Source organism: Nanorana parkeri, unplaced genomic scaffold (genome assembly GCF_000935625.1).
Source record: "Nanorana parkeri isolate BGI_ZX_2015 unplaced genomic scaffold, ASM93562v1 scaffold38, whole genome shotgun sequence".
In the NCBI taxonomy this organism is placed as follows: domain Eukaryota; kingdom Metazoa; phylum Chordata; class Amphibia; order Anura; family Dicroglossidae; genus Nanorana; species Nanorana parkeri.
In genome coordinates, this window is record NW_017306306.1 from 2,023,811 (window position 1) to 2,048,353 (window position 24,543).

The 24,543-nt window shown below is 45.5% G+C and overlaps 1 protein-coding gene across 1 annotated transcript in view; it reads right to left on the minus strand.

Moving 5' to 3' along the window:
* The window catches only part of PDZD2 (PDZ domain containing 2), a 225,021-nt gene that overhangs the window by 103,740 nt on the left and 96,738 nt on the right, over positions 1 to 24,543 (minus strand). Inside the window, exon 2 of the mRNA XM_018570275.1 lies at positions 6,202 to 6,625. Within this exon, the coding sequence (XP_018425777.1) occupies positions 6,202 to 6,625 (424 nt within the window). The remainder of the gene's footprint in view (positions 1 to 6,201; positions 6,626 to 24,543) is intronic.

The window sequence follows — 24,543 nt, forward strand, 5'->3', positions numbered from 1 at the left end:
ATATATATATATATATACACACACACACATATATACACACACACACACACACACAGTATATATGTATGGGACACTGCAGGGAGTAGATCCCTGTGGGGACGCTTTTAGGGTGGGGTGCTGGGAAATAAAACCATGTTTTTTATGTAAATGTGCCCTAAATATGGGTAGAACACGAAACAAGGTCATACCGGTGGAATAAGCCTTTAAGATGGTTGGGTACAATACAGCTGTATTGTATCCCAACCCCCCCTTCCTTCACAGATAGCGCTATGACATTCTACTGTATGCAATTTGTATGCATGTAATATACATTGCCATTCACCCCTATAGAAGGTCTGTTTGATATAAAGGAGTCATAGGTAACACTGATAGTCCCAAAGTCAAGTGAAGTATCCCAAGTATGGGAGCAGCTGGCAATTGGGGATGCCCCCTTCAGAAACCTAGAGAGCCAAAACTTAATCCCCAGAAACCATTCCTGGCTTTTTGCATTTAAAATAAATGGCTCTTTAATTTTAGGGTGTATCTGTGGTGTAAACCAACCATTTCTGGTGCGTAGTTGGCCAGGACGCATATGATTTGCATGGCCCCTCCCACTATCCTGAAATTAGGCATAGACCCCTTTATTTTTGGATTTGTAAAGACATAGAAACATGCAAATACACACTGTCCTGTACATTGAAAGCTCTACTGTGCTTCACACTGGTTCAGGGGCGACCTTTTTGGCTCATTTTGACCTACCATAGCCTGTACGGTTATATGTTCTCATTGTGCCTCAAGTCCTACTCCATAGAAGCCAAGAACCTTGAGTAGTTGATTGTAGGTTGGAATAATTAGTTCTATTACATTAGGCTGTGACTGTACTGTAACCCAAGCATTTATAGCTGTACAGTTGGCCCAGAGGCAAAGCAAGGAATTAATCCTCATTTTTAATTGTGATGGAAGTGAGGCATGTAGATACCATCTGTTTTACAAAAGGCTCTGCTGTGTTTTGGAATAAAAAAGGAAAGACATCTAGGCCTGAAGAGAAGGGGAACACCCTCGTCCAATCCCTATAGACTGTTAAAAATTGCCATTGGCCATTTCCAAGGTTGCCAACACTCAAAGCTGCTTGGCTCTGTTTGGTGCACCATGCAAGCACTAGGGGAATTTCAAGTACCTGGAATCCCCCTTCAACCAGGAAAATTATTGAGGGTTATATCACACAGTTTTGGCCCCCTTTTTTAAAACCCAGCATGGGCCTCAATAAAGCCCATCCTCACTAAACCTATTAGGCTTAAAAGAGATCTAAAGGCACCAGCAATACATTAGATATTCAGAACGCGCATTGGAAAATATAAAGGACTTTGTTATTATGCTCCAAATTCAATCTCTTACTTTAAAAACTGCTCATCCGCGTCTCCTCTGTTTTTTGTGCTTCCAGACCATCTCAGTCTGGGTCATCTCCCACATTGCCTCGTGCCAGATGTCACATGCAGCTTGGTAGGACAGACTGACAAGGTACTGAGGTGGGCAGATATGTGTGGGACATTAAAAGAGAACTATGAGGTAAGTGCTTTTCCCCCATAGTTCTCTTAAGGATCACGGGAGGACATATATTAGCGTCCTCCCATGACCCAAAGCTCAGTATAGTGGGTTTTTTTTTTCAAAGCTCAGTATATCGCGAGCTACAGCTCGCGGTATACTGCTTCCGCCGCAGACAGGACGGATCCCGACACCCAGCTGCGTGAGTGACAGCTGGCTCTGCCTATCTAGAGGCAGAGCCAGTGTGCCCGCCCACTTCCCCAACCGTTGCTCCAGTCAGCGCAGGAGGATCGGAGCAGGGGGGGGGGAATCCCTGCAGGTAGCAATGAGTGACAGTCAGAGGAGTCAGAGGATATGCAGGGAGATGATCGAGCGCCGGTATGTGTTCGCTCACTTCCCGATCTAATGAGCCGACAGGTGACAGTTTCATTGTCACACAGCGGCTCGAACTATGAGGCCGAGGATGAGTGATTTTTACTCACCCCATAGTTCTCCTTTAAGGAGGAGGGATGGGGCTATGAAGGAGCAGTGAAAAACAAAACACAGTGTACTGAGCACAGTGCTTTTGCATGTGTGACTACAATGGGAGCTATTAGGAAGGCAGAATGAAATGTGGACACAGGAATACAGGAAATGTATGTTAATGTGCATCTACTCATAAGTATTTATGGGGGCTAACTGGACATTTAAAGCTACAGAGTGAGAGATGGCATGCGGAAGCAAATATGACATGTTTGTTTTATGACTATAGTGATGTTTTAGTAATAAGGTTTTGGAAGTCAGCATCCATTAAGAAAGCCATGTAGATACAAAAGCTGGTAAGCCCGGAGGTGCTCAGCGTCGCCATACAAAGGCAGGCACCAAAGTACTAGTGCAAACCCATCATGTGGCGTAAACTTTCTCCTAACGTTGCAGAAATTAAATTTGTACTCATTTTTTTAAGCTAAAAATCTGTACCCATGTCACCCCACAGTAAATATCTGTTCTTGACGAATGTGACATTTATAGTAATCATGCGGATGATCATTCTTGGCTTAGACTGTGTCTCCTTACTGAACTGCCAATGTGTAAACGCCGTACCACACACGAGCATACAGTAAAGCCGGCCGCTGAATGGATTATTGACTTGCCAAGCTCTTCAGGAATTTTGAGTATGGTGACTGCGATGCCCTCATAACACACAGCCCTTTCTTTAATCTGCATTCCAGGAAAATTCTAAAGCACTTCAAACAAAGAAAAGTATCAATCTGCGGAGTCCATTAACAAGACTATGGAGGAATTCCACGCATTTGTAATTAAAGCATGGAAGTGACTGAACCGAGACTTCATATTCTTTTATTGCACTGTGCCAGGCTGTAAAAGATGGAGCAAGGTCTGAGGGATAAAACATATCAGGAGAGACTGCGGCAACCTAATATGTACTATTTGAAGGAAAGAAAAAAAGGGGGCACAAGTAGAACTTTTCATTATGTTAGGGGGGTAACTAACGTTCATAAGGGCAGTATTTTCAACATGCAGCCAAGGTCAAGAACACTGGAGCATGACAAACTAGAAGTGAAGCCAACATTTTTTTCCCTAGTTTTGGATAGAGTAAGGGAGGGCTATAACCCCCGTCAGCTTTTTTTTGCCATCTGTGTACTATTGGGGGGATTTCCCTTTACTTCCTTTCCGGTAGCAGACATCCCAACTCTCCCATTTGAATTTGTAATAGCCAATAGCAGACTGGCTATTGCACCCGCCCAATGCTGCTGTCAATCAGCAGAGGTGGACCTGAAGTTCTCCATCAGGTCATCTCTTTGCTGATTGTCAGCAGCAGAGGGCGGGTGCAATAGGCAGCTTGCTATTGGCTATTGCAAATTGAAATAGCCAATAGCAATCTAACTATTCATTCCTATGCTGTCTTTTTTCTTTTTTTATTCTGACAGCAGCAGCTGTCAGAATACTAAAAAATAAAACAGCAGATAGCACGGGAAGCATTAGCTTCTTTGCTATCTGCAATCATTTCAGGGGGGCAACTCCCTGACCTGAGAAGGGCACCTAAGCCGGAAATTACTTTTTTCAGGTTGGGATCCCTGCCGATAGCTACAAGAGGAAGTGAGAGGAAATCCCTCCAAAGTGAGTGAAATTCCTAGTGGCCAGCAGGGTCACCAGAACTAGTGTCCCCATTGGAAGGTTTCCCATCTATTCCTGTTCTGATGACAACCCATAATTTGGGATTTTCTTTTACTTTCAGTGATAGCACACTTAATTGGGTCTAAAATAAGGTATATAATTAATTCTTAGCTTTAATAACTTTTATTTCACTTTAGCGTTACCCAAAGGACCTATACCTAGCAAATCGAGTCTCCTAGTCTACTCAGTGATAATACAGCAGACTAGCACAGACCAGAATCAGTATTAGCCAACATGCTCCGCTATGCATACATCTGTACAACACACATTGTCGCTCTGTGCTGCTTTTCACTGGACATACATACACTCGGTCAGTGTGCTGCTTGGCTTTCGGCCTCCTTGTATGCATACATCATCAAAACGCAGATGTGTTGGAGTCTCTGGGACATTATTAGTCAATTGCTGATGCAGCAATATAAATATTTAGGTGTTTGACTGTAATCCGGCTTCAGGATCGTTTATTATTCTAGGCGCTGTTTAAAATGACAAGATTTTCCATTAAAGCGACTCTGTCACCTAACTACAACTCCCATGGAAAACACTCCATGTAAAAAGAATTTCTCATGTACACGCCAAGGATGAGAAATCCCCAGGGGAAGTCTTATCCAAAAATGGACTCTTCCAGAAGCCTCAATCTCTTTGGTCTCCTGCTGTGCTTGGTGGTTCCCCCTACCTACCTCCTTGCCATTACAGCACACAGTAGGGTACACGGAGGTCATGTGGAGGAACAACTGAGCACGGTAGCGGAGCAGAAGATCAACACTTGGGAGGAACCACTGAGCACAGTAGGGGAACATGAGATCAAAACTTGGGAGCAACCACTGAGCACGGTAGGGGAGCAGGAGATCAACACTTGGGAGGAACCACTGAGCACAGTAGGGAAACAGGAGATCAATAGTTGGGAGGAACCAATGAGCACGGTAGGGCAACAGGAGATCAACACTTGGGAGGAACCAATGAGCACTGTAGGGGAAGAGGAGATCAACACTTGGGATGAACCACTGAGCACTGTAGGTGAACAGGAGATCAACACTCTTGGAAGTTGTGGTTTCAGAGCAGACTTTAGTTGGGGATTTCCAGCCAACAGAGCAGCGTTCAGTGGTGAGTGTGGTGAGGGTGACAGGAGAGACTTTAATGTACAGAAGAATTTCATGACGAAGGTTACTTAAGTTTACCCAGGATTTAGCTTCTAAATAATTGCCTGAAGTACATGTGTAAAGCAAGCTGCCACAAAGCGTTCCCAAAGCAACTGCCAGCTCCAGTCTGGAAATGACCAGTACAGTACAGATGTTAATGGGAGCAGTGGCTGTGGCATACAAGCAAGCTGTAGCTTGCCGATAACCTGGCTAAAGAGAACCAATCAGGAATGGGCATTTATAACAATCTGAGCTCTTAACATACAATAATAGTGCAGCCTTAGCTCTTAGGGGTGCTGTGTGTCCTTCTGTTCACTTGAATTATCTTCCCGTCACTGTGCTAAATGTCAATAAAAGACGCGATGAGGCTAACTTGTCTCCTTTCCTGAGCTCAGGCTGCCAACCTGATCCTGGCTTCAACACCGCGAGTTACTGACCTGAAACATGTATGTAGGATGGGAGGTGAAACGTTTCAGACTGCATTGGCTGCATGCTTTCAGGGTAGTGATGTAGGGATCAGGATGACAACTATGGTGCTACTAAAACTTAGTCCGTTATAAAAAGGTTCACAGGTTTATTTCAAGGCTGCTTAAAGTGTACTGGCCAAGAAAAAGGATATTCAGTACATCTCCCCATACACATCACCACATGTTGGATCCAATTATAAAATGTACAGAAAAAGATCTGTTGAAGCTGCCTAAAATCCAGTGAGTCCTATTTGAGATGATCCCATCACACTCCTGACCAGATGTAACCCAAGGTAATGGGTGGGTGGTGAGATGACAGCAGATGCCTCTGCAGATCAGAACGTAGTACTACGCTATTTGAGATGACAACACAGTGCCTTTGCTTCACTGAAATCCTTTGGATTGTTATCAGCCCTGCCCACTTCACTGGATTACAGAACACCTCCCTCCTATGTTATGGAGATGATGAGGGGTTCTGTTAAACAAACACACCACCTGTCCTAGGGTGACAACAATGCCCCTTCCTATAGTGCAGTAAGTGAACGTTGTCACCCTAAGACAGGAAGTGTGTTACTGGCAGGATCACCAGGGAAAATAAAGAGGAAAAAAGCTTGAAAAATGAAAGCTAATGCAGCCGCCATATCTAAAGCCTGCAATACATTACTATTGTGTTCTTTGTTTTAGATACACTTTAAAACAAACCCATGCAGCTTCACTTTAATGGAGATGAAATCTGAAGCACATATGCCCGCCTTTTCCAAAACAACAAAGTTGAGTTGTGCTTTAAATAGTTTGTCCAAGACCAAGACATCTATGAACATTTTGTGGTCTTGGTTTCCGATCTCTTCTATCCTATTACAATAGGTTCTGTTTTAGGATCGCAGTACAATAAAATAAAAGTTTACCTGCATGGGGGAGTCCACAGATTTTGATCCTGCAGTCCTTGCAGCCTTTGACACATGGTATTCGCACCGGTCCTCATCATAACTGCTGTGAGAGTCTTGACTCAAGTGTCCATCAGCCCTAGAGGCCTCCTCACTAGAGTCCACCTCCATGGGCGCACACTGGCGGCTCTCATGAGCAGGGTTCTGCTCCCCCTTACTCTCCTTGCTGTCTTTGCCCACCGTCCTGGAGATGACCCCAAACTTCCGAGTCCTCTTTCCGCTCTGTGCCGCCCTGACGCTGGGCTGTGAGGTAGAATTGGTTGCTTTGGGTTCACAAGTGCTGCTGCGGCCGACATTGGAAGGTGGAAGAGGAGCCTTGCGCTTGATGCGACGCAACATGATCAGGTAGATAAATCCGCCATTCCAGCACTGCTCAGCCAGGTAACTGATAAAAACAAGAATGAAACAGATTGGATTTCTCAGTCACTGAATGAAGAGCGACAAAAGCTTGGTATACGGTATACATTTCCATTGCAATATTCTATATACTACCAATGCTACTAAAGTGCGGTAAACCAATAGCTGCAATTCAGATGTCAACTCTACAAGTTATTGATAGTGATTAGTAATTGATGAGATGCCCCAATGTTCCAGCAACCTGATGTTCTCACATCTCTCTGCCTTGAGGAAGGGACCCGGCCCCGAAACGTTGGTTTATTTGGATGTCTGTGACGCTTTCTGTCCAATAAAAGGGACATATTTATCTTTACTACTGAGTGCTGGTGATTTCCTGACTTTCCTGTGTTTGCACGGCGCCATCCGTGGTAATTCATCACTGCGAGCACCACTTTTTTCTTATCTGGCCGGGACTGCTGTGAGGAGTGCTGAGGGTCTCTCCATCGACTTACACTCAAAGCTTCTATGACATTTATATACACAGCCAAGAACTGCACAGGCACAAGGATTAAAGTGATTGCATTATCCCTGAACCAGCATCTCAGTCCAGGAAGTGGATGCTGACCCTGGATAATGACAGAACAAATGTGGTGCCATCTTGGGAAACAAAAGCAGATGAAGGCATTGTCAAGGGGAGCACTGTCATCTCTGAGATGAACTATATATCTGTATGTGGTACACTCATACATACATTACATTGCATACACTTTATATAAAAAATGCAACTGAAGACAGGTCACCTTTAACACGGCCATGCACGGATTCTCTCCTGGTCATAGCAGTACGGAGCGGATGTTGCCGCTGTGACATCTGTGTCCATACAGTTTTTTCCTCCATGTTCCGTTGGCGGAAACAGCAATTACCGGACCCCATGTTAGTCTATGGGGAATTGGATATGTGCCGGATTCAGGGGTAACTGGGTGTAAACAGACGCCTGTCCGTTTACACACAGCTGCCCATAGACTTGCATTGGGCATCCGATTGGGTCTGCCTGAAAAACTGAGAGGCGGCCCCGAACGGACCACCCGTGTGGAAGTGGCCTAAAACTGCACTCCACATGCATCATTTTAATCTGATGTACTCCCTCCAGAAGTGAACCTTGGAGCCTTCCCTACTTTAATTTAATCTGTGTCCACCAGCACAAGTCACAGCTCAGATTGCAGGGAGAAGATTTACAACAGCTAGGCTTGCCACCTTGTTTTACAGAGAAACCCGAACACTCTAGCAATGCACGGAACCTTTTCCTGGGAGAATGAGCCGCGGCTTATTCATATGTAAATAGCGCCACCTATTAATATGTAAATATCCCAGTCGAGACTATTTTCAATGGGGGGCCAGTAGCCCCTATCTGAATTTTGGTTGCCCCTGTTTGCCTGATATCTTGTGTCTGGGTTTCAGCTGCCATGAAACTCGGATACGGCATTCAAACCCCGGACTGTCCAGGTGAATCTTGAACAGGTGGCAACCCTACTTTCAGCACAGGTCTAAACTGCAGGTAAAGTACAGCACTGTCTGTACACAGAAGACAACACTTTCTGCACCCCAGGTGTAGGTGTCCCCAAACTCCACCAATGTGACTGCGTGAGCCCTGTTACTCAAAACTTTGCTGAAGCTGAACTCCAGGCAGATATAAAAACCGCATATAAAGCAGCTCTGTAACTATAAATATATAATTACATTTATTTTTAAATACCAGCAGTGTAAGTACTTGAACTTGATTTGGTGACAGTTTTGTAGAGCAGTGTTCAGACTGGAAGAGGAAGAAGCAGCACAAACGGACAATCTGCTGTGATGCAGTGTTCCCGTGCTTACAAGGAGCATGCCGATAGGAGGAAAAAGAAGAATGAGAGAAATAGGAGCTCATCAGTATGCATCTTCTCCGTTCACTGTCCAGTCACAGGCTGGGGGAGGGACAAGACCTGTAAATGTTACTGAACTGCAGCAGAGAAAAATCAGGTCTCCTCCCCTCCCAGACAGGGCTGTGCTGTGTGTGGCAGAGCTGTGCACAACCCAGGACTGGGTGGACAATAATACATATCCTTTGGCAGGTAAAACAGCTACCATACATGTACTTTATATGTGTATTTAGCCGATTGTCTGGAGTTCCTCTTTAAACAATAATACTTAATCTATAATACGGTGTTATTTTAAATCAGCACAGATCACACTGGTGTAAAGTGAGAACCCCCTTGTAGACGGGAGGGATTAGAACTATTTGACTCTGTAGTTAATGTAACTGTTCAGTGTTTAGATATTATATGTCTCTGCCAGGAATATGTCTGTGGAATACTGCCACTACTAGTGATGTAACCTGCAAAGGAAGGGTACGATCTTTGCATTTTCCAAATTCATGGAATGTCGCACCATTGATTAGATGAAAAGCAAATGCTTTACAATTAAAGCTGTAAACACACAAAAAGGATTTGAGCACATGTTCAAATTGTATCTCAATCTCCCTTTGTACCAGCCTCCTACAATCCCGTGACACAGCAGCAGAAGACTGGGGGAAGAGGCAGCTCTCTAAACCAGCCAATCATTTCCTTTCCACGTCAGAGGAACCCTTAAAATAATCTTCAAGTCTCGGGGGAACATATTTGAAAAATGTATAGCAAGATCAGTAAGTTGTAGATATAAAAAAAAAAAACATAATAAAGAATATAGTGTACCTAGGCTTAACACAAAGGTGGTTAATTTTTTTAACACCCCCCCAAATCTCCCATCCAAGTTCGCCCTCCCCAACTCCCCAGCAAATCTCCATAAGCAACTATTATCTTCAGTAATAATCATAAATAGAATAAGCGGGAAATAATAACAGAAAATAAAAACAGACAGAAACAGACAGTGGAGGTCAGTAAAGAAAGGCCTCCTTACCTCAATGGTGAGTAGGAGAAGTATTCATTACATTGGTGACCAGGAGAAGAAAGAACCCTTAACATCTGTGGCCATGGTCCCTTTCATTGGTGGTCAGAGGGTAGAAGAATGGTCCTTAGGGTTTTGAGTTTATTGGGAAGATTGGCCCTTACATTGGGGTTCAGTGGGAAGAATGCCCCTTCTATGGGGGTTCAGTAAGAAGAGTGTCCCTGACATTGGGTTCAGTGGGAAGAATGCCTTTTATGTTGGGGTTCAGTGGGAAGAATGCCCCTTCTACGGGGGTTCAGTAAGAAGAATGTCCCTTACATTGGGGTTCAGTGGGAAGAATGCCTTTTATGTTGGGGTTCAGTGGGAAGAATGCCTTTTATGTTGGGGTTCAGTGGGAAGAATGCCCCTTCTACGGGGGTTCAGTAAGAAGAATGTCCCTTACATTGGGGTTCAGTGGGAAGAATGCCTTTTATGTTGGGGTTCAGTGGGAAGAATGCCTTTTATGTTGGGGTTCAGTGGGAAGAATGCCCCTTCTACGGGGGTTCAGTAAGAAGAATGTCCCTTACGTTGGGGTTCAGTGGGAAGAATGCCCCTACTACGGGGGTTCAGTAAGAAGAATGCCCCTTACATTGGGGTTCAGTGGGAAGAATGCCTTTTATGTTGGGGTTCAGTGGGAAGAATGCCCCTACTACGGGGTTTCAGTAAGAAGAATGCCCCTTCTACTGGGGTTCAGTGGGAAGAATGCCCCTTCTACTGGGGTTCAGTGGGAAGAATGCCCCTTCTACTGGGGTTCAGTGGGAAGAATGCCCCTTCTACTGGGGTTCAGTGGGAAGAATGCCCCTTCTACTGGGGTTCAGTGGGAAGAATGCCCCTTCTACTGGGGTTCAGTGGGAAGAATGCCCCTTCTACTGGGGTTCAGTGGGAAGAATGCCCCTTCTACTGGGGTTCAGTGGGAAGAATGCCCCTTCTACTGGGGTTCAGTGGGAAGAATGCCCCTTCTACTGGGGTTCAGTGGGAAGAATGCCCCTTCTACTGGGGTTCAGTGGGAAGAATGCCCCTTCTACTGGGGTTCAGTGGGAAGAATGCCCCTTCTACTGGGGTTCAGTGGGAAGAATGCCCCTTCTACTGGGGTTCAGTGGGAAGAATGCCCCTTCTACTGGGGTTCAGTGGGAAGAATGCCCCTTCTACTGGGGTTCAGTGGGAAGAATGCCCCTTCTACTGGGGTTCAGTGGGAAGAATGCCCCTTCTACTGGGGTTCAGTGGGAAGAATGCCCCTTCTACTGGGGTTCAGTGGGAAGAATGCCCCTTCTACTGGGGTTCAGTGGGAAGAATGCCCCTTCTACTGGGGTTCAGTGGGAAGAATGCCCCTTCTACTGGGGTTCAGTGGGAAGAATGCCCCTTCTACTGGGGTTCAGTGGGAAGAATGCCCCTTCTACTGGGGTTCAGTGGGAAGAATGCCCCTTCTACTGGGGTTCAGTGGGAAGAATGCCCCTTCTACTGGGGTTCAGTGGGAAGAATGCCCCTTCTACTGGGGTTCAGTGGGAAGAATGCCCCTTCTACTGGGGTTCAGTGGGAAGAATGCCCCTTCTACTGGGGTTCAGTGGGAAGAATGCCCCTTCTACTGGGGTTCAGTGGGAAGAATGCCCCTTCTACTGGGGTTCAGTGGGAAGAATGCCCCTTCTACTGGGGTTCAGTGGGAAGAATGCCCCTTCTACTGGGGTTCAGTGGGAAGAATGCCCCTTCTACTGGGGTTCAGTGGGAAGAATGCCCCTTCTACTGGGGTTCAGTGGGAAGAATGCCCCTTCTACTGGGGTTCAGTGGGAAGAATGCCCCTTCTACTGGGGTTCAGTGGGAAGAATGCCCCTTCTACTGGGGTTCAGTGGGAAGAATGCCCCTTCTACTGGGGTTCAGTGGGAAGAATGCCCCTTCTACTGGGGTTCAGTGGGAAGAATGCCCCTTCTACTGGGGTTCAGTGGGAAGAATGCCCCTTCTACTGGGGTTCAGTGGGAAGAATGCCCCTTCTACTGGGGTTCAGTGGGAAGAATGCCCCTTCTACTGGGGTTCAGTGGGAAGAATGCCCCTTCTACTGGGGTTCAGTGGGAAGAATGCCCCTTCTACTGGGGTTCAGTGGGAAGAATGCCCCTTCTACTGGGGTTCAGTGGGAAGAATGCCCCTTCTACTGGGGTTCAGTGGGAAGAATGCCCCTTCTACTGGGGTTCAGTGGGAAGAATGCCCCTTCTACTGGGGTTCAGTGGGAAGAATGTCCCTTCTACTGGGGTTCAGTGGGAAGAATGTCCCTTCCATTGGGGTTCAGTGGGAAGAATGTCCCTACATTGGGGGCCAGGGGGAATAATGTCCCTTACATTGGGGGCCGGTGGGAAGAATGCTCCTCACATTCCTTACACTAGTACATGTGCTATTTTTTCAATCACATCGCGCCGCACGGATCACGTGCAACCATGCAGGAGGTGCATTGTCCGTTACCGTGTGATTAATGCACAGAGATGGTGTGAACGGGCCCTCACTGACTTACCATACCATGCCCATAACGGACACTTCATCCTCAGTGCCGCCACCGCCACCACACCCCATCGTGCCCCCATGAGTGCTGCTCTGAGGCAGCCATCTCAATTGGCTTAGGAACAATTAACATGTTACCTAAAACAGAGCATATATTCACTTTTTGAGTTCAGTTCCACTTTAACAGGGTTGGTAAAATGCACTGTGTGGCCAAACCTATGTGGACACTGCTACAAATTAGTTTGGGCATTTAAGGGTACTGTTAATGCTACAGCATACAAAGAGATTTTGTCATTTGTTTACTTCCAACTTTGCGACAACAGTTTGGGGAAGAGCCTTTTCTGTTTCAGCATGACTCTGTCCCTGTGCACAAAGCCAGCTGCATAAAGACGTGGTTTGATGACCTTGGTGTAGAGGCACTGCAGTGGGGTGCACTGCACAAAGTTCTGATTCCAGCCTTACTGAACACTTTTAGGATGAATTGAACGAGTCAAGTCTTCTTTTCCAAAATCTGTCTTTACTTCCAAATCTTCTGGAAAGCTAGAATAATGGAGGCTGCTTTAGCTACAAAGGGGAAGCCATCTCCATATTAATACCAATGGTTTTTAAATGGGACGGCCAACAAGCTCATAAAGTGTCCACAAGCCATGTAGTGTATTTTTTAAGTTTTTTTTTTCCTAGGTTCAGACGGGGACCGGTTATAACATATCATGGAGGCGAAGTGGGTTCGTTTTGTAAATTCTTCCACAGCCGCTTGCTGTGGCGACCAAAGACATAGGAAGGTGGTTGGCTGTAGGCATCACTGGGGTGTCCTCACACAGCCTGCTATAAAGAAAGCTTGGCTAACTCAATTGTTTATATTGATTCTTATACATTACGGTGGGGATGAGAAAAGCAGGTCGGACAAGACTAGTTAACACCATTTTGCCATCTAAAATGGTCTTATCACTTGTTCTACAGTCTGCTAAAAGAACTTTCATCTCATTCCTATGACCAACTACAGGGGCACGAGGAAGGGGAATTTTCTTTAGAGAAACTGTAGTTTTGTTTCTGAAAAAGCACTGATGGTATGTGGCAGTGCTCAGCAGGGCTGTTCTTAAAAAAGAAAGCCAACCAAAAACACTTTTTTTAGTTTTGAATATTGTGGGCAAGGGTTAGATGCTTTGTTGGGTTTGTATTGCCGTCTATGTCTCCACTGGGGAGATTATTCCACGCTTGCTGTTGTGTAGACAAGTCTTTCTTAGCCAGGGTGCCAAGACACCCTTAGGTGCCTTTTGTCTTCTTAGTGGTGCCTCAAAATGTTTAACTCAGTGCCATGCCTCTGATGTGAAGGGGGGCCCCTGATGTGATGCATGGGGTTTTTGAAGGTGAATCCTGATGTAAAAGGGGACCCTGATGTGAAAGGAGAGATTCAGAAGTGAAAGGGGGGCATGGCTTAGATGGAAGGAACTCCTGATGTGATGCAGGAACCTGCTTATTTTTGTGTGCTCCTCCCTTAAAATCCATACCAGACCACTATCTCAGATAAGGGTCTGATACTGATGTTGGAGGGACGACACATTTTTTTACATTGAAAGTGTTTACATTTAAAGGAGAACTATGGGGTCAGTGTTTTTCCCCATAGTATTCCTTAGGGTAACGGGAGGACACAAACCAGCGTCCTCCCGTCACCCTAAGCTCAGTATACCGCGAGCTACAGCTCGCGGTATACTGAGACGCCGCACCTGGAGCGGATCCCGACTTAGATGATGGGATCCGCCCAGCTGCGTGAGTGACAGCTGGCTCTGCCTATCTAGAGGCAGAGCCAGCTGTACCCGCCCCCTCCCCCGTCCGTTCCGCCAGTCAGCCCTGGCAGATCGGAGCGGGGAGAGGGGAATCCAGCCGTGACAGGATCGAGAGGTGAGGGAACCCGGTATGTTTTCCCTCACCTCCCGATCTACTGAGCCGACCTGTGACAGTCTCATTGTCACAGGTCGGCTTAGAACTATGACGTGAGTGGAAATCACTCATGTCATAGTTCTCCTTTAAGACTGTGGTGCCTTGAGATTTGCATTCCTTTTAAAGGGTGCCATGACTGCAAAAAGGTTGAGAAACGCTGGTGTAGACACCAAGGAAGCAAGAATAAATGTCTACAAAGTGAAGGGAAATACTGACTGCTGTCAACAGGACAGGTCCTCTTACCTTCCCGATCTAGTGTCAACTGTAAATGATCTCATTTTCTCTCACTTTCTGTTCTAGAAATTATGGTTGCGAGAGATAAATAGAGAGCGACATAAAAACATAGACAGCCATGAAAGCCAAAACGAGTTTCTACCCTTCCCTACTCTATCCAAAACTAGAATAAAAAGTTATAGTTGGAGTTCCTCTTTCAATCCTGTCCAGAGCCAGGCATCTGCCTTTCCTCATGCAAAATTGAGACTTTTTTTTTTCCAATAAAGGCTCTCTTTATCCTAAAAACAACTCTTCTTTATGAACGCAAAACACAGGCGGTCCTTTCTGTCCTTTCTCAAGTCCGGCTGTATTCCCAGGGTCTATTTTGCACGAGGAAATGGTCTATTATTCTCTATGGCAGCCCTGACATGACCTATATAGAAGCCAGATCAAATGGCATTCTAGAAAGTCTTAGACGGGAACTATGTGAAATTCCTGTACAGTGGAGGTAATTAACCCCCTGTGCCTAACCGTGGACCTGTCCTATACGCCTATCAAGTGATCCTAACCAGAGAACAGAGGCTCCCTGAGATGCAATACATTCCATTAACTTTTACACTCCAATCTAACAGATAACATTCAAACCTTCCAAAATACAGCTCCATTGTAAACTTTTTATAAAACTGTGCACTGCCAAACAGGAGGTGACGTTGGAAAGACTGATGGGAATACCCAAAGGAATTTAAGCCTATCGCGAACCATTTATATTTTGGATATGAGTTGGTGAGGACATAAAGCATTATTTTTCTTTTTTTAGGATTGTTAAAATGTTGTATGTATTACGTAATAAAACCATAATAATACTAATAAGACAGTGAGAACTATTCTACTCCTCTACTATTGACATTATTGTAGGATGTTCCTTGTTCCAGTACAATGCACTGTTAAGAGGTAAAATGTGATAATAAAATAATAATATAACTGATGTACCATAAAACCAGATAATATCTTAGACTTTCTAATGTAGGGTAGGTAGAGTGCAGACAGATCAAGCTATGGGCTGCAAATTCGATCAACTTGTTGTGGCTGGGCTCTATTGGCATAGGTGAGTATATGAAGAGTAACACCGAGTCAGCCTGCTTCTTCCACTCTCCCAGGGTTGGTAGGAGATCTCTTCCAGGCATAGGCGTCTCTACAGGGGGGCAATTGCCCCCCCTAGGTTATTCCTTGCCCCCCAGCGGTCCTTGTACGGCAGCGGTCTCTTGCCAGCTGACAAGTCGGGCACACGGCCCGACTTGCAGGAGCAGCTACACGGTCTGACAGATGCAGACCGCAGAGCAGCTCCTGTCAGCTTCGGCCGGAGCTCATCTGGTCACCACAGAAAAAATACTGCACGTCACATTTTGTCTGGGCCGAAAATGGCCTGGACTGCAGCTAAGCAAAAAAAAAGTGACTTTGCAAATCCTCATATAAACTCCAAAACTGACACTTGGGAGTCCCTGAGCCTCAAGATCGGGTGTACCCAATAATGATACCTCCTGCGTGCTCCTTCTCTGCAGATTGCTGTAGCCAGCACCAACACCATGCCTGCAAACATGTGATACGTGTCTGATCACCAGCTTAGTACAGATGGAGCTTTCTTTTGGTGGTATATAATCACCACTGGGCGGGGGGGTGTACTTTTTTACTATAAAATGAAATAAGTACTGTAAATTTCACATAAAAAAATGTTTTCCCTCCGTTATGTTATAAAACATTTATTCTTACCCATATTTGTGGTAAAATATCAAAGTCAGGGTCACGTCGGGTAAATAGACACGAAACATGTCAAGCTTTAAATTGTGCGCGCCCAAAATCGCAGCAAACGATTATTATATATTGCTCATCAGTTTAGTGTTATCGGTTATTAATGACACTAAAATTATTGCTCTCACTCCAATGTTTGTGGTGATGTATATCATGTGCGGCACAAAAGGTGCAATTGTCGTATTTGCATGTAGGCACATCCGAAGCATATCTGTATTATACTTTCTTTTTTTACACAACTTTATTGCTTTCACATAGGGGGCTAAGAAGCCCCCTATGTGATAGCCAATTTACATGACAGGCCCTCTTTATGTAGACATCAGGGGTCTACAAAACCCCCAATGTCTTCTAGGGACCCCCAGAGATCTGCTTCATCAGCTCCTGTAGCTGGATTGTGACACTGAATGCAGGAAGTGATGTAATATACATCACTTCCTGCATTCAGGTACTGGAGAGATCAGAGGGAGATTGTGTACTGAGCTCCTGTCACAGAACAGCCGTGCCGGTCCCGGCCGCATCGGGCACAGCGGATCTCGGGACCGCCAAGGATGCCTGCTCCTATACAAGCAGTCGGGCGTCTCTAGAGATGCCCGATTGCTTGAATGTAAAGCTCCCGCCCGGCCGTGTAATTACAACGGGCGGCCGGGAAGCTACTCGTCGGCCTCCACCGTCCTCTCGTCACAGACGATAGGACAAGTGGATTTTTCAAGCCCTGATTATGGGTGTGAGTGGGGGGCCTCACATTTTGAGTTTCGCCTAAGGCCTCACAAAGTCTAGAGCCACCTCTGGCACCACGTCTGCAGATCCGCACCAGATCGGGAACGGAAAATCAGTGAACAAGCCCTTAAGGTGCCCATACACACTACAACCAGCGCAAGACTTTTGTCTTGCGATGGTCGTATGCTTCTTGAAAGCCCGTACGATCTGCCCACCTTGGACGGGCAGATCGTACTTGCGATCATCAAAAGCCCGACCTGCTGAGGGGCGGGCTTCCGATGACAGTAATGCAGAACGGGCAGTGTGCGCGTACCGGCCCGTTCCGCAGCTATCGGGCGAGCAGGCTAGAAACCCGCCGAGAATCGTACGATTCTCGGCGGGTTTTCGAACATGTTGCCTCGACAAAAGACGTGCGACCGTACAGTAGAAACGGTCGCACGTCTTAGTTCACACTGCTCGATTCTCGTACGATCGCGGGATTTCGCCCAATTCTCGTACGAGAATCGAGCAGTGTATGGGCACCTTTAAGCCTGAAATTACCGGCAGATGACTGCACCTGGATGTAGAATGTTTGCATCCAGGTGTGATTATCCACAGGTAGTTGCAGGCCATGCAATTACTTGCCAGTGGCTGCAGCATGGGAGTATACAGTGCCTCCCATCTGCAGCACAATGCATGAATCTCACAGAGGAGTTTGTGAGACTCATGCGATCGGCCCTATTTGCAGGTGTAAATAGGGCTGTAGGTTTGAACAGAGGCATAGAAATTAAAAGGAACAGACTTTGTATAACTCCTCAAGCAGGAAGCAGATATTGTACATATAATAAATTGTAAAACATTTGTTGGTGCCATGGCAAACCCCTCTTTTTATGGGTATACATATCACAAGGCTGTCATGGTCATCCAGTGACTTCAGTACTTTCTAAGTAACTGACCTGAAACAAGCTGACCATTGAACTCCAATGTAAGGACATTCTTCCCACTCAGTCCCATTGTAAGAGGAGTTCTTCCCACTAACCCTCAATGTAAGGTACATTCTTCTCACTGACCCCCAATGTAAGGAGCATTCTTCTCACTGAACCCCAATGTAAGGCACATTCTTCCCACTAATCCCCTATGTAAGTAACATTCTTCCCAATGCCCCCCAATGTAAGGGACATGCTTCCCACTAACCCCCCTGTAAGGGGCATTCTTCCTACTGACCCCCAATGTAAGGAGCATTCTTCTCACTGAACCCCAATGTAAGGCACATTCTTCCCACTAATCCCCTATGTAAGTAACATTCTTCCCAATGCCCCCCAATGTAAGGGACATGCTTCCCACTAACCCCCCTGTAAGGGGCATTCTTCCTACTGACCCCCAATGTAAGGAGCATTCTTCTCACTGAACCCCAATGTAAGGCACATTCTTCCCACTAATCCCCTATGTAAGTAACATTCTTCCCAATGCCCCCCAATGTAAGGGACATGCTTCCCACTAACCCCCCTGTAAGGGGCATTCTTCCTACTGACCCCCAATGTAAGGAGCATTCTTCTCACTGAACCCCAATGTAAGGCACATTCTTCCCACTAATCCCCTATGTAAGTAACATTCTTCCCAATGCCCCCCAATGTAAGGGACATGCTTCCCACTAACCCCCCTGTAAGGGGCATTCTTCCTACTGACCCCCAATGTAAGGAGCATTCTTCTCACTGAACCCCAATGTAAGGCACATTCTTCCCACTAATCCCCTATGTAAGTAACATTCTTCCCAATGACCCCCAATGTAAGGAGCATTCTTCTCACTGAACACCAATGTAAGGTACATTCTTCTCACTGAACCCCAATGTAAGGCACATTCTTCCCACTAATCCCCTATGTAAGTAACATTCTTCCCAATGACCCCCAATGTAAGGGACATGCTTCCCACTAACCCCCCTGTAAGGGGCATTCTTCCTACTGACCCCCAATGTAAGTGTTGATTTTCCACCCTTTACATCCCAATGAAATGTAACAAGCAAATGTTACAGTTTGGCCCACCTCCAGTCACACCTTTTTTTTTTTTTCTTTTGCTGCCATGGCAGACCTCTCTTTTTTGAGGATACTTATTGCATGGCTGCCATGGCTATCCAGTGACTCCAGTGCTTTCTGAGTCACTAACCTGAAGCAAGTGATCAAATCAGATGTTAACCTCTTCTTATTGTTTTATAACCAAGTTTCTTCACTTCAAGGAAACCTGTAAGCCTCCATTGCTTCGATTTACATACCTGTCCAACTTTCAGAGATAGAAAAAGCGGGGACCAAAATGTATAAAGCAACCCTTTTCTCTACCGATGTGTACAGATATACCACCATCATATATGAAATATGAAGCTTAAAAACAACTTTCTCAGTGCATAATCAGTGTACAAATTATTCCTGGCAGAACATTATAGGATCACGCAGTTCTCAGCTGAACACAGACACAGAGACGTGGGACACGCCAGAGGAAAGCTGGATGCTGAAATACACAACCAAACAACCCCAGGCACTTGGCATCTCTTTATTGAATAAAGATTTCCCATAATCCATGCACTGCTCATTCAATTAGGTGGATTACGAGACAGAGCTGTCATACCGCACACTGAATGTTACACAGGGAGTCCCCATAAACATCATAGCACAGAATTGTGGATGAAAGCTGCCAAATCTGCTCCTTCATTACAATATAGAGTATAAAATATTAGAGAATTAATAAAACTCAACTTAAAAACTGGAACAACAGAACAATGATACAAGTTATGTAGTGATGTCAGTATAATGACCGTTCCATTTCCATAAGCAGCAAGCTGGGATTTCATAAACCGTACAAAAAAAATGTATGCCTTGCAACCATGGCACTGGTACCCTATGGCATTGGTACCTCACCCCGAGGACTGATGTGAATGTACAGTATGTAAAGTGCTGTGTAAATTGTTGGCATTCTATATATGCCTATAATAATAATAATAGCAGCTCAGCAGGCCTGAACCAGAGCTCCTATGATACAGTGAAAGCTTTCCTCATGTGGTGCTGCAAATGAGCATGGAGTTGCAGACATATAGTATGGCTCAAAATTGTTAAAGGATAATTAAACCCTCACGTGTTTTTGCATATATCTACTGCTAGCGAGCAGTAGATACAGTATAAGCAAAAACATAAACAAAGTTAACAAAATGGTTAAAACTTACCTGTGTCTCCATCGCGCTCTCCCGTCTGAAGAGCTGAAGATTCTCGGGCGGCCGCAAAAGATCATGGGCCGGGTGCATGCGCAGTAGAGATCTTCGGCCGGGAGAAGAGGAGAGACACAGTGTAAGTCAATGCAGGCAGCCCGGCAGCGTGCACCCGCACAGACTTCGTGGGACAGGAAAAGACAGGAGTCAGTGGTGGATCAGATACCGGCACCAGCGCTGGAGGGACTCCTGAAAACTACTGGAAAGAAGATGATCTGATCAGGAGGCATCAATTAAGGTAAGTCCTTATACCAGCATGGGGGGGCGGGGGGAGGGTGATACTTATGTCAGCATTGCTCTCTGCACCATCAAGTCCACCCACTACCGGGAGAAGAATAAAGGACAAAGCAGATCACGACTGGCCAGAAGACATCAGAAAAAGGTTAGTATAAAATTAAAGAATCTAACATATTGCTGGGGAAGGGTGTGTGGCTCAAGGGGTAGACAAGGAGCTCTTAGGGGGAGCACTGAGCCCGAAGTTGATGTCCCTATTGAAAGATAATCTGATCACCTTTTGTTCCAGTGACAAGTCAATAAGTTTGGATTTTCCATCACTTTCTTTCTTGGCAACAATATGGAGCGTGACTCTCCCCAAAGACACAAGCGGCAATAAAAACATGACAGAGGATCTAACATTTCCGTATTCCATCCAAAACTATAAGAAATGTTTTGGCTTCAGATGTTCTTTATAAGTGTTCATTTTGTAATACTTAATGATTTTTGCTGATCCCAAATTTAAACCAATATTCTGCTTTGAATTAGTTTGGAATTTTCCTAACTGGAACTTAAAAAATGTAACAATGTCACTTGTCTGAGTTCATTCTTCCAGCTTGCTTATATTTACTCTGGATCAAGTGACACATAAACTAAACAGGTAGAAGTCTGCTGGGGAAGATAAAGCCAGGCAGACAGATGTTTTGAGCCTCTATCGGGCTCGGTGTCAAAAGATTTCTGAACAGTGCACAGTAAACAGTCCAGGGAAAGAAAGTTGGCAAATGCTGGTCAGCAGGAACGCAGAACTGACTTCATCGGAAGATTATATATTGAAATCTTCCAAACTGTCCAGGAGTTCATATTAAAGTCTAACTAACCTAATGCGGACACTTCCATGCTCTATATTGAGGCCCCTCGACACATGACAAGCACTTGATTTCTGAAGAATGCGGAATATATGGAGGCTGCAATTGCTGACCTCATGAAAAGGCTTGTTGACGGGCTATGTTGCTGAAATGATGGCTTTAAAGCCAGTAGATGCGTACCGGGACTTCTGCACTGCCCCAATATAGAGGTTCTGAGTTCGGGGCAGTGAGCAAGTCCTGGTACGCATGTAAACAGTGGGATTTGCGTACATACCCATACAACCGGGAGTCAGACAGCCTGTCATGGATCTGTACAGGATGGCTGCAGGAAGCTATATGGTGCAACTGTCACTCCTGGCAGGAGAAATACAACAGGATGTGCGCTGTACGGCTCTTTGGCGGCTGTGTGCAAGGCCCCTCGGGTGATTCTGCTTTCTCCTTTTATCAGACTGCTCCTTGCAAGCTCACAAGAATTAGCAACACATCTGATTGGCTTCCAATGTTGCCCTTCCCTCTCCTAGTGAGAACTCTAGGGGGGTTGCATCTAGTTGGAATTCGGCTTTAAAGTTACTCATGCCATTTATCTTGTTAGTATTATTATTATTATACAGGATTGATATAGCGCCAACAGTTTGCGCATCGCTTTACAATATAAGGAGGACATGACAATTCAAGACAAGATGGTAAGGAGGGCCCTGCCCCTGAGAGCTTACAATCTGTAAGGGAGGGGCAAGTGACACATGAGGAGGTAGCTGTGTGGGGATGAATTGTGTGAGAAAGTGATAGTTCAGTGGTTAGGTTGAGGTGGGATAGGCGTCCCTGAAGAGACGAGTCTTATACTTGTATAGCAGCTGTAAACACCCCGTGTAAAAATCGACTTCACCTGTAGAAATCTGATTTACTGTTTCGGTTTTAATATAGTCTGGATACAATAAATCCTTTTCCAATTCACTGGATTTTTTTTCTATTGGCTGAGGTAAGCCAATTGGGAAAGGTAGACCAAAGGGAGGTAAAGCTAAAGAAGGAAAAGTAGATTACACAGAATTTTCGCAGCTGTTATCAGGGGATCGCTAGCTGCACAGAGTGAGAGAGAGAGAGTGAGAGAGTGAGTGAGAGAGAGAGTGAGAGAGAGAGTGAGAGTGAGAGAGAGAGTGAGTGAGTGAGTGAGAGAGAGTGAGTGAGTGAGAGAGAGAGACCTTGCAGCACAATCACAATATATTATGCAATGGACACCCCCCCTCCCCCCCGCCATGCTCCCAGTTATGCAAACCATTAAAAATGTATATGCCAAAAGGGATTGATTAAACTCAGATTTTTTTTTTTAACCATTATGTTTCCTTTATACTGGATTTTTAAAATAGGAAACATGATAACGAAGATCAGATGAAGGTTTTAATACAGAATAATACTAAGATTTGGTAGTTAAATAGAACCTTTTGACGGATATCTGTAGACCAGCCCAAGGAGGGTGACAACTGAGGAGGAAAGAGGGACTTGATTCCAAATGAGGAACAGTTGGGACGCCTGTATGAAAGACTTTTAGGTAGAATATGCTACATTAAAAATCCTTTTTTTCACTGTAAGGGCCCATTAATACTGGATTGGTGAAGTTTGCCATACACCATGTGCAATTTTTATCCAATTTTTATCCAGTTCTTAACTAACAGGCTGAAATTCGCATAGTGGGTTTCCCTGTCTGAACCCTTCCAGCCAGCATCCTTAGATCAGAAAATCGAAGGAGCCAGATGAAATATCTTCAGGCAATGGTGACAGCAGCTGATACTGAGGCATCAACTTCACTAGACCTCTGAAGGTACGCTGTGGTATCTGGCACCAGGCCGTCAGTAGCAGATCCTTTAAGTCCTGTAAGTTGCGAGGTGATCACCTCCATGGTTTGGACTTGTTTTTCCAGCACATCCCACAGATGCTCCATTGGATTGAGATCTAATCAAGCACCTGTGGGATGTGCTGGAAAAACAAGTCCGATACATGGAGGTTGGATTAAGATCTGGACACCCAGCTATCCCCATGATGTGGAAGAAAATGTGATTCATCAGACCAGGCCACCTTCTTCCATTACTCCATGGTCCAGTTCTGATGCTCATGTGCCCCTTGCAGGTACTTTTGGTGGTGGACATGGGTCAGCATGGGCAAGCTGATTGGTCTGCGGCTATGCAGTCCCATGCGCAACAAACTGCAATGCACTGTGTGTTCAGACACCTTTCTATAAAAACCAGCTTTACCCTTTTCAGCGATCTGAGCTACAGTAGCTCTTCTAATGGATCAGACTACATGGGCCAGCATTCGTTCCCTCCGTACATCAATGAGCCGTGGCCACTCATGAGCCTGTCGGCGGTTCACCTGTTTCCCTTCCTTGGATTACTTTTGGTAGGTCCTGACCACTGCAGACCGGGAACATCTGCTCTGACTCAACCATCACAATTTAGCCCTTGGCAGAATCCTTACGCTTGCCCATTTTTTCTGCTTCCAACACACCAACTTCAAGGACAAAACGTTCACTTGCTGCCTAATATATCCCACCCACTTCCAGATGCCATTGTAACGAGATAATCAATGTTATTCACTTCACCTCTCAGGTGGTCATAATGTTATGGCTGATCGTTATAAATATATCATTATGGCTGAATATTTACCCCGTGTGATTTATATCGACTCAAGTGTCCAAAGTCGACTTTGTAACGTCCTGATAAACCTAGGATGACACAATCAGCTCTTTGCATTGTGTTGGGAGCAGCGCTGAGAGTTCACAGCCTCTCACCTTCTGTAACTGATATATATAATGGCTGATTAATGAGGATGATACATTCACAATGTATTCACAGCTTCCTCAGTCACCACCTTGCTCCGCTGACAAGCCTCTTCCTGTTATTATGCTCTCCTAGGACACAAAACTCAGCCCAAGTTTCAGTACAGAAATATTTCTAAAATTGGGCTGCGGGAGCGGCACAGCCGCCAATATCAGTGCTTCAGACAGCATGCTGTCAACAGAATTTCCAGGGACACTTGAAGCTACAATTCTCCGACACAGTGCACGCTCATTGGAGCACAATATCAGTTACAGTGTTTATTAAAGTAGATGTAAACCTGTATACATGACATTTAGTGGGATTATTTAAAAAAGAAGCAGTATGGCCACGCCGTGGCCATACTGGGACTCAAAACAAATGACAAATTACAGGTTGCTAAAACAAAGTCATGTGCTTCAGGCCAGGTTCACATGTTCGTGCACAAGCGCGTACAGTGGTTGCCGCATGGTCCCATTGATTTCAATGGGGTTATATCAGCGCGGCAACTGCTGAAAAAAGGTACCTGTACCTTTTTTTGCAACATGCGTTTTTTCCAGCCGTGCCTGCCGCAATTGGGGTGCCATTAGAAGAGAATGGCACCGCCAGTGCGATCAGCGGTGGTGTGCGATTCTGTGACCTGCACGACCATCCGTGCGGTTTCGTGCACTATGGCCACGTGGTCACGGTGTGAACCAAGTCTCATGCACACAGGTGCTTGGGGCCATACAACGTCGGGCC